This window comes from Nicotiana tabacum, chromosome 7 (assembly GCF_000715075.1).
Source record: "Nicotiana tabacum cultivar K326 chromosome 7, ASM71507v2, whole genome shotgun sequence".
NCBI lineage: Eukaryota > Viridiplantae > Streptophyta > Magnoliopsida > Solanales > Solanaceae > Nicotiana > Nicotiana tabacum.
Genome location: NC_134086.1, coordinates 177406903 through 177417747, shown reverse-complemented (window position 1 = coordinate 177417747; position 10845 = coordinate 177406903). Strand labels below are relative to the sequence as shown.

At 33.3% G+C, this 10845-nt stretch overlaps 1 protein-coding gene across 3 annotated transcripts; it reads left to right on the top strand.

Annotated features, from left to right (window-relative positions):
- Nucleotides 1-792: 792 nt before the first annotated feature.
- LOC107790082 (F-box/FBD/LRR-repeat protein At5g56420-like) lies at nt 793-7092 on the top strand. 3 transcript variants are annotated; one of them, XM_016611981.2, is made up of 5 exons: nt 793-926; nt 1026-1198; nt 1846-2766; nt 2853-2996; nt 6603-7092. In XM_016611981.2, the coding sequence occupies exons 1-5, from the start codon at nt 899-901 to the stop codon at nt 6918-6920; spliced, it is 1584 nt and encodes a 527-aa protein (XP_016467467.2). In that variant the 5' UTR covers nt 793-898; the 3' UTR covers nt 6921-7092. The 3 variants fall into 3 exon arrangements, with proteins under 3 accessions (XP_016467467.2, XP_016467468.2, XP_016467469.2); XM_016611983.2 differs by lacking the exon at nt 793-926 and adding an exon at nt 1276-1411 and having other exon boundaries at nt 1058-1198; XM_016611982.2 differs by lacking the exon at nt 793-926 and having other exon boundaries at nt 1055-1411.
- The last annotated feature ends 3753 nt before the right edge of the window (nt 7093-10845 follow it).

The following is a 10845-nucleotide window of genomic DNA, read 5'->3' as shown; positions in this document are numbered from 1 at the left end:
CATTATCTTTTAATGAACATCCAAGGGGGAGTGTTATACATATATTATATTATGGATGTTCATTTAGTACTCCGTTGTAAATAAGCTTCTTGAAGAAGCTTATCCATATGAGACTTCACCGTAAATATGTTTATCTATTGAAGTACTCTATTGGAAATAAGCTTCCTGAAGAAGCTTATCACTTTGATACCCAATTATGGATAAACATTACCCCGGTAGAAGATTATTCATACCGGGTATAATAAGCTTATCCTTTCAGTACCCAGTTATGGATAAATATTATCCCTGGTAGAAGATTATCCATACCAGGTATAATAAGCTTATCCTTTCAGTACCCAGTTATGGATAAACATTACCCCGGTAGATGATTATCCATACCGGGTATAATAAGCCTATTCTTTGAGTACCCAATTATGGATAAATATTATTCCGATAGAAGATTATCCATATCGGGTATAATAAGTTTATCCTTTCAGTACCCAGTTATGAATAAACATTACCCCCATTAGAAGATTATCCATATCGGGTATAATAAGTTTATCCTTTCAGTACTCCGTTATGGATAAACATTGCTCTTAGTAGAAGATTATCTATATGTAACAGCTTACACAATAACTTACTTTCTTCTATAAATAGAAGAGATTTCAGTTCATTATGTACATCAGTTTAAATTCGAATAATATATCAGTTTCTCTCTATACTTGTCTTTACTTTATAGTCTTTATTTTATAACATAGCTTGATTTTAAAGACTTTCACCCTATTTTTAAATTATCCCTTTTTTTAAACAAAAGCCGAGGCAGTCGGCACATAAAAAACCCGTCTGCTGCCCCAAGTTGGAGTGCTTTCTCTCTCGGTTAAATATTAGCAGCAGAATTATACATACATATTCTATAGATATGGCGCTTGCTGATAGAGATTTTCCCGGTAAACATTCTCTTCCTCTTAACTAGTTGAATTGTGATAATGAAAGTCGTTCCTTTTGTGTTTTATTGCAAATTTTTTGTTCCCTTTTCCTTTTGTTAGGACGAATAATTTTGCCGTTGCTTACATTGGGTGGAATTGCTCTTTGGATGAATTATTACGGGTTTTTGGGTAAAAGACCGAGAAGTAAAGTTCTATTCTGGTCAAGAGCAGGTCGATTAATCAAAAAGTATTTGGGACCTGATTACGTAGAAAAAGAAAAAGCTTTAGCAGAGGTATGTGCAAAATCTGTTTTTATTTTTTTATTTTTGATGGTGTCTTACGAAAGCAAATTGGCAAAATTATAAAACAGAGTCATGGTGATCTCCAGGGGAAAAGAAATCTTTGAATCTAGTTACTCATGGATTTTTTTAAAAGTGAGAGGGCATTCCAGTGCATGCCGCATTCACGCAGGGTACGGGGAAGGACCGCACCTCAAGGAGTGTGATGTAAGCAGCCTCCCCTTTTGCAAGCCTCGACCTAGCAGACAACTTTAATGTTGCTCCACGACTCCCTTTCTTTTTTAAAAGTGATTTAAGATAAATTGACAATGTCGGTTTTTTTGGAGTACTGAATTAGATTATCGGTTATCCTCTTCATGTTTGAAGCTAATTCAGAAAACAAAAACAAAGATTAAACCCAAACTTGGCAAAAAATTAAAGAGTAGAGGTTCTAATTGAGGAGCCAAAAGCGTGTTATTTACGCACGAGTCCACATTTTGCTACATAACATGGGTCCAATAATCAAATATACTAGTAGTAATGTTTATCTCATAAGCGCGGGAAGGGCATCTTTTTTGTAGTTTTTTTTTGTTGTTGGAATAACGTAACTTTTTATACATTTTCTCTTTAAAAATCCGTGTTGCCACCTGTAATGCAATTAGGTTCATGATGCAAAGGAGGATTACTTCAGTCAGCTACCAGATGATGTTTTGTCTTCCATTCTTGCACATTTGACAGTAGTAGATGCTGCTAGGACGAGCATTTTATCTAGAAGGTGGAAATATCGCTTTGCCTCTATGCCTACATTACAATTTAGATGCCTTGACATGTTTGGGATTAAACCTTACAACCATACATGTTGCCCTTACTATCAACAAAAATTCTTGAAAGGAGTAAATCAGTTATTACAACTTTATACGGGTCGTAAAGTGACTCATGTTAAGATGACTTTTTGCTTTGGGAGACAGTTTTCTAGTGAATTTGACCAATGGATGCATTCTATTTCAAGATTAGGTGTTGAAAGACTATATCTTTCTTTTGATTGTGGTATTAATTATCCCATCCACAATTCCAACCCTATCCGTAATTCGGACAAGTTGTTTAAATTTTCCCTTGAGCTTCTATCTCAAGCATCCTCATTGAAACATTTGCTTTTGTACCATTGTGTTGTCCAATCAAGTATAGGAGTTCGTCTTAAATCCCTCAGGACCCTTACTTTGCTGGGTGTTCTGTTAGAAAGCGACCAACTTGAGCGTATTTTTTCCTCTTGTTTGAATCTTAATCTGTTAGAGCTATGCTATTGCAAACTTCCTTATAAGCTATGGATCTCTGGTACAGTAACATCTGTTGTTTTCTTTGCTTGTGGCGGATTGGAAGAGATTGATCTTTGGGCTGCAAATCTTCACTCATTTGAGTGTAACTTCTTTAGCAAAGTAAGATTTTATTTTTCTTTTGTTCCCATGTTGGAAAATGTAATGATTGATTTAAAAGGAGCCACTGCAATGCCATACATATTTGGTGATTTTGCAAGAGATTTACCAGCTCAGGTTAAATCTTTAACAGTCAAAGCTAGTCAGTCTCAGGTATTTAATAATGTCTTGTCTTCTCAAATTCCTTCGATCTTTGTCTTTTTGAATACCTTGATCACTTGAAGCATTTTTTATTTCAGATAGAATACTTCCCAATAAAGACACAGATGTTCAGAAACCTTAGGGAGCTAACCTTGGTGCTTGTGTTCACGCACGACTTTGACATAGTCAACATTTCGCCTATCTTAGGTGTTTGTCCTCTTCTTCAATATTTGGATGTAGTGGTGAGTTATTCATATTCATCTCTTTTTTTTCCCTTTTTCTGGATATTCTATATATTCTTTGCTTGATCTTATATGTTGATGACTTCAACATCTATTGAATTTATAAGTGCACCCGCTCTCCCGCATGCATATGTACTGATAATTCTCCTTGTGTTTATGTGTCACCATGCATTTTCTATCAAAAACAATTTATACTGGGGAAAGTACAATTATTGCCAATGACCGTCATCTATTGGCGTGTTTAGTTTGCATGAGACAAAACATCTTTCACTTCCTAGTTAGTCTAGGAACGAGAAAATGATCCAAATGGTCCTTAATTTATTGGGGTTGTTTCATTTTGAAACGTAATATATCCCTCTTTATAGATATGATCCTTAATGTTTGTAAAGAGGTGACAACTTTAGTCCAAAGCCCTAATTCTAACAGATTCTGCTAATTTTAACCCTTCATTTCATGTGTTGTTCACATGACTTTTAAAGGTTAACCGGAAAACCTTCAACCTCTACTGGTCAAAATGAGCTTTTAAAAAGTGCTTCACTTTTCCCTTACGTCTTCTGTGCATCTCAGGGCATTTCTTTTGTTTCTGAAGTGCTGTTTTTCAAGTTGTTAGTTTTTGAAGTGCAATTCTTTTGCAGTGCAGTCTATTTTCTGAGCAGTGCAGTGCAGTTCTTTTTACTGCAAATAAAAACAGCTTAACAACGTCTATAGAAGCAAAAACCTAATGATATCTTCACTTCAAATTACATTAAATGAAGTAAAGTTAATTGGAAAGACTAATACATAGTAGCTGAACACAGCTTTACAAAATACACTATGAGTTGTTGTAAGATCTTTACTTCAAACCAGCTACCCAACACCAAAACAACAGCTTTAATTCTCCATCAGCAAAAAAATCAGCAGACGGCCTGAAATGTGCGGGAAAAAAACCATTAGCTTAGATATGACAGAAAGTATAACCAGGTTTCACCAAACAAAAAAAGGTTACCCTGTTAAACATTTATGTGGGATGAAGTTATGTTTTCATCTTGGACAATTTCTATTCTTCAAACCTGTAAAACAAAGAAACTTAGGTTTTCCTTAAGATGATGAGCTAATTCTACTGTCATACAAAACTTTTTTGATCAATAGCTTATGGAGAACAAATGATGTAACAGGCATACAACAAGCTGGCTCAAACACCTTTTTTTGGCTGCATATTTGAGGAGGGTTTTAGATCAGGGAAGGTTTTACCAGTTAACCTTTAAAAGTTATGTGAGTTGCACATGGGTTGAATGGTTAAACTTAACAGTCCTTTTCGAAAAATTTGTTAGATTTAGGAATTTGGACCGTATCTATCACCTTTTTACATACATTACGGACAAAAATGAAGCAACCCCAATGCATTAAGGACCATTTTGATCATTTTCTCGTCTAGGAACTAATAGAGATGTTTAACCCAAATAGTAATTATCTACTACTACTTTTTTGCAAGGGGGATTATGAACCCTTTTGGGTTAGCTGAATTTAAATAGCTTGTAAGCACCAAGTGCTGAAAAATACTTTTTTAAGCGTTGGGGCCAATTTATAATTAAGCAGCTACACATTTAGATAAAAGTGCTGAAGCTGAAAATAAGTTATTGATGTGTTTGATAAAAAGTGTTTATTTTGTTATAAGAACCAAAATTTCCTTAAATCTGTTAACACTATAGAGGAGCTGAGTACTGAAAGATTTTTAATTTTGAAGTGATTCAAATAAAAATTAGTAAATGATTTTGGATGGGCACAATTTGCCATTTGATGTTATGTGCACAGTTTAACAACATATATATTTTAAGATTATAGAATGTGGCTTCCTTTATCATTAAAATAGCATAGTAAAGAAGAAGAAGCTGCAGCTTATGTTTCCCTTGACCAGAACAACAGGAAATAATGTTGAAACACTTTTGCCAGGAATTATCATTGTATTGAGACCTGCATCTTAGAATTGTTCATATCGGACTGCTCTAAAAGATCTCAGCTATATCATTGCCTCGGCAGGTTAATGTTTCTGTGAAGAATGATAAAATAGTTTACCAACCTTTCTGATTAGTTGCAGAGAAAGGTTTCTCACTGTCAAATGTGGATATTTGACCTTATTTGTACAAGCACCGTGTATGACAGACAGAGATGGAGGAATAGGGCGATGAAAGAAGAAAGACGAAGAAATGAGTAGAATTAGGGCTTTTTTGTAAAGGATATTTTTGTTTTAAGATGTTATAAGGCATAAAAGGTAAAATACTTGGTCAAAACCAAATAGCTTTTAAGCTAAAAATCCATAAGTTGGGCCTAGCTGGTTACCTCTCTATGATCATTTCACTTTTCTGATTTGGACATAATGAATTGTTGATAAAATGACTAGGGAAGGATTCAATAACTCAATTACATATGCTTATTCCAAGAGAAATGAATGAAGATGTAGATATCTAATGTAGTGAAATTTCTGCTTCCCCTTAAAAAGGCACTTAAGCTTTTAAACTTAGATGCTATTCATCTAGTCATGTTTACTTAAAAAAAATACCCTTGATGGTAACTCAGACAAGGCATGAATTTTAGATTGCTAACTTAGTGCTGAAAATGGCTTACCTACCATACATTGGCATGTCCGCCTGAATTAAAGGATAATATGATAAGTATATTACCTTTTCACTTTAGTCAAGTCATGTTTACACCAATAAAAAAGTATTACCCGACGTAGACTAAGGATAACAGTTACTTTGCTAAACCCTTTTGTGAATTGCTACATCCCTACAGCTTTTTGTTTTAATTTCATTAGATCATTTGACTTTCAGTCCTAGAAGAATACAACTTTGAGCAACTACAGATAGACATTCCTGATTCCACCACTTGGACTGCAAGATACAAAAGATTTTTTGAAAACTCTGCTAACTCTATCATGAAGATAAAAAATCTAACTGTATAATTTTGTTCTGCTCATGGTGTAGATTGGAACATGTAAGATACTGAATCAGTGTTCCAGATGTTAGAAGCCCTACAGGATTAGAAGAGGCATATTTGTGCTTTTTTGCTTCTGAAGATATTGACATATTGTACAGTTGTAATAGCGCACCCTTTGAACTGTTTATCTATAAAATTACTTTACCTTCTCAACAACAAAAAATCATCTTTAGATAGTGCAATTATTTTGAACTAATTTGTTTTCCTCTCCTACATTTTTTTAATAATCTGGAATGACTGATTTGCTCTGAAAACCTTGTTAATGCTGATATTTGATAACAAAGTGCCACATAAGTTTAGTTGGCGAAGTGCAAGTCTTCAAGGTCCTGCATACATTAGAGAACTATATGTTATCATTTGTTCATTTTAACTAGGAGATGTTACACCATGTTGTGTGCTAGAAAAGGTCTAACTATACTGGTAAGTGAATGAAGCGCTTACTATAGTTGATTTCCATTAAACTATTTTCTTGATCCACAGCATAATGAACTACTTAGTATAATCCTTACTGTCCAATTAATGTGCTGCTTTAGCAAGCAGTCTTGGTTCAGTTAAATGCCGCTTGCTCAAATACAAAATTCATAGTTGTGTTAAATTAGCAATATGTTGATCTCATTCTCGTTGTGATCTCAGCAATCGAGGACGACAAGGGATGGAAGCGGAAGTGACATAAGGCCTCCTTTATCTCCTACATATCACACTGAACTAAAAGAAGTGACATTTGGTGGATTTCGTGGAAGCGGAGCAGAGATTGAATTTGCTGTTTATATTCTGAGAAGTGCATTGGTACTTGAACGAATGTTTCTCAGCCCATGTTTTACATGTTATTCTGGTAGTGGTACATGGGAGAAAACGCGGGGTGTTTCCCTCGATGAAAGAAAACGTAACTCAATTGAACAAGAACTACATGGGCAAGCTATCTCTAGGAATGCTGTGGTCATCATCCAATAGGTTCTTGTACAAATACTATATTAGCTTTCTATTGTCATCAGTGGTATGTAAACTTGTAGAGGTTATGGAATTACCTATTTATTTGCTATTGCTAAACAAAGACTATATTTTATGATTTTTCAATGGTAGCAGGCTCATGCTTTAATGAAGAGGCATTGTCTGCTTGTGCTGCATTTTCTTTTGCCCCCTTAAGAATGGATGGTTGGACTAAATGCTCGTGCAATTATGTCACAACCGTATAATGCTTCTATTTTTCTGCTGCTCATGCACATTTTCTCTCATTTTTTTATTCTTCATTTGGATAACATTAGGTTCTTCTTTGGTGTTTTAGCACAGTATGGTAAGTAACTTCCTCTCCTAGTGTTGAAGACCATTTTGGTGCATTCTATCCTTCATGTTTGGCATGTCAAATTTCATCGTGGTGCTGTCCCTATTGGTTAGAGGCGTTTGGTATAGGTGTCTTTCTGTTGATATTAAGTAAGAACAGTTCTATATCTCCTTTCTTTTTTATAAAAAAAAAATTATCCTGAATTATCGATGTCTCAGTTGAGTTGTTTTTGGTTAGCATTAGCTGGGAATTGATAGAATTGCTGTTCTGGTTGCAATGCTAGTTTCATGAGAGACGTTAAGACTTTTGATAATGTATTGCTTCACGAGCCATCTCCTTTCCATGATATGGGAACTTGTGAGTTGCACGATACCGGCTTGCTAAAAAAGATGGAACAAAAGTTGGAGACTGAAGGCTAGAAGATGTCAACAGACTGCGTAAATGTGTTGAATAATGGGCTCGATGTATCCTTGAAGTGATTAATCAAGAGATTTTTTCTTTCCTATACCATATATGAAACCTTATTACCAAAAGTGTGCATAATTTCTAATTTACCCATCCTGTTCACATTTTTTCTACAATTATTATATCAATCATTAAATACTAATTAATAGTAGCTGAATCTTCCTAATTTGTCGAGCTAAAATTCAGGAACAGAATCTTCTAAAAAAATTTGGCGTAAATCAGATCAAATCATATCACGGAAATCCTTTATCTTCAATTTATAATCAAATTCTCTTCTTCGATATTTTCACAATCGCTACAAATCAAAATCCCAGTTCGTCATTAAATCAAAATCGCTACAAATCTACCATTGACAACCATTAAAAAGCTTGAAAGCTTTGAATTCAAATTTGGGTTTTCAAAAATCATTATTTGTTTGGATTGGATGTTGTTGAAAATAATTGGGAATATGTTTTGGAGTTTATATCTCAATTTTGAGGGGTTTTGGTGAAGATTAGACTTGGTTTTGACTGAATTTCAAATTGAAACTCGAAGAAGAAGAAGACATATTGCAGAAATTGTAGATAAATTGTAGATATTTTGTAGATAAATTGTAGATTATTTGTATTCTGATTGTAGATGCTTTATTTTCTGTTTTGACAAATAAAAAACGACTAAAACTTCTACAAATCTTCTGAAAAAACGCAATTATATCAAAATTCCCAATTATGCTATAATTGAATGGGAATTGAGACATTAAAATTCAATGTACCCAGTTTGTAGATATTTTGTAAATAATTTGTAGATTTTCAACATAGATTGTAGTTTAATTGTAGTATAAATGTAGTAATTATGTAGATACCCTTACAAATAATACTGCTTTATACATACTTAAACTGATTTGTAGTATATTTGTAGAATTTTTGTAGATGAAGAGAAAAATTTTGTAGTCAACGGATTGTAATTTAATTGTAGTATAAATATAGTAATTTTGTAGATATTTATGAAAATAATATTGCTTTATACATCCTAACACTGATGTGTAGTTTATTTGTAGATAAATGTATGAATTTTATAGATATTACCGTAAAATCAGATTTCCATAGAATTTGAAATATATGTGGCATAGGAATATAAAAATTTCTTTTATTTATTTCAAATTTTGATCAATCCAACTATAACTACTTCATATTTTTGCTGTATCAAATGTGTGTATAAAGTGTGCGAAATCAAGAAACTCAGATTAGAAATAGAAAACGTAAAACAAAAGTAAAAATAAGAAATAGAGAATGGAGAAGTAGAGAACAAAGGAGTTTCCTCGTCGGAAACCGTCAACGGCGGTGAAGGTGTATTTAGTTCAAATTCTGGTCAATCCAACTGTAACTATAATTTATCTACAATTTCTGCAATATGTCTTTTTCTTCTTCTTCTTCTTCTTCGAGTTTCAATCTGAAATTCAGCCAAAACCAAGTCTAAATCTTCACCAAAACCCCTCAAAATTGAGATATAAACTCCAAAACATTCCCAATTATTTACAACAACACTCAATCAAAACAAATAATGATTTTTGAAAACTCAAATTTGAATTCAAAGCTTCAAAGCTTTTTAATGGTTGTCAATGGTGGAATTGCTGCTCTCTTATCTCTTTGAAGGTTTGTTCTTCTTCATTGAGAAAATTTGAAGCTGAAGGTAAATGTGTGTATGAACTTTGAAGAGTTGACTTCAATTTTGATGAACTTTGTTGTTCTTCATTGATGAACTTCCACTGGAGTAAAATGGGGAACCAACTTTGTTGAAGGGTTTCTTTAATTTTCTGTGAATTTAGAGGGAGAATTTGATTTCAGAAGATGGAAAAAGGTAAAAAGAACGTGGGTATAGGTAAAACATGGGTGGGACTGAGGGGTTAGGAGAGAGAAACGTGCAAATTTCTTTAATTAAGGAGTAAAAAATGTACAATTAATTATACCCTTAATTAATTATGTTATAGAATTGGTAATTTGGTATACTAAATGTAATTAAGTCAAACCTTAAACATTGAGGGTAATAAGGTTTCCTATGTGGCATAGAAATGTAAAAATTCCATTAATCAAGCCTTGTTTGGGCTTAGCAGGCTCACGGGAGAAGAAAATAACAAATAGCTACTTTTAATACCGGTAAGCAAAATTCATTTATTGTCACTCGGGCAAAACTTATAACACCCGATAGCCCTAAATTACAATATACATTTTATAGCCCAAAAGTAATTCTAGTGGCTAGCTACCGAATTATTCATCTGACCCACAAGCACCTGATAGATCTTAAAAGGGAAATTTTCATAAAACACTATTTTTTAGTAGTAATTAGCCATTTATAGATATCATTTGCTATATTACGGATTATAGATACCTTTTATGTGGTTATTAGATGTATTTGATGTATTTAAGTTATTGTATTCATGAATACAACAACAAAAATAGCCGTGAAACAAGGAAGTCCAGCTAATTAGTTGTTGTATTCGAGTGTATTTGACTGTATTCATGAAGTGAAACATGGGATTACAGCTGGACAGATTATTGTATTCGACTGTATTCACGGCATGAAATAGGGGATTACACTGTTTTTAAAAGGGAAAGTGAATCAATTAACATAATAGACTCCTAATATAACTCAACAAACTCAATTATAACACATAAATTTTGTTTTTTCAGTTGTAAAAAAGATTTTCAATCGAAAAATACCCCAAAAACATAGCAATCTTCAGAGAAATTATATAATACATTTGAATACATAAATTATATTAATTAAAAAAAAACTTATGAATACATTCATGGGATATAGCGAGACAGTGGATACAATAAAATACAGAGAATACAACGGGATACATTGAAATACAATGAGAAAAAAAGATAGTGAATATAATGAAATACATGGAATATAACGAGATACATTGAATTATAATGAAAAAAAAGACAATGAATACAATGAAATACATGAAAATACATTGACATATATTAACAGAAAATCATCCGACAACATCCATATCTCAATTTTTTCAATTGGCAGGGACGGTATTCACGAAGCTAGTGGAGCCGGCTTATACAGCAGTGAGGAACGAGTTTAGGAGGAGAATGGGAAGGAAAACAACAGTGACAAGCCTTGGCGATTCGACACTTG

Bases quoted from the DNA above. Each gene is read 5' to 3' on its own strand.
- LOC107790082 (XM_016611981.2), top strand. From the start codon at position 899: ATGGCGCTTGCTGATAGAGATTTTCCCG. The intron at 927-1,025 runs GTAAACATTCTC...TCCTTTTGTTAG, and splicing joins TGCTGATAGAGATTTTCCCG to GACGAATAATTTTGCCGTTG. The intron at 2,767-2,852 runs GTATTTAATAAT...TTTTTATTTCAG, and splicing joins TCAAAGCTAGTCAGTCTCAG to ATAGAATACTTCCCAATAAA.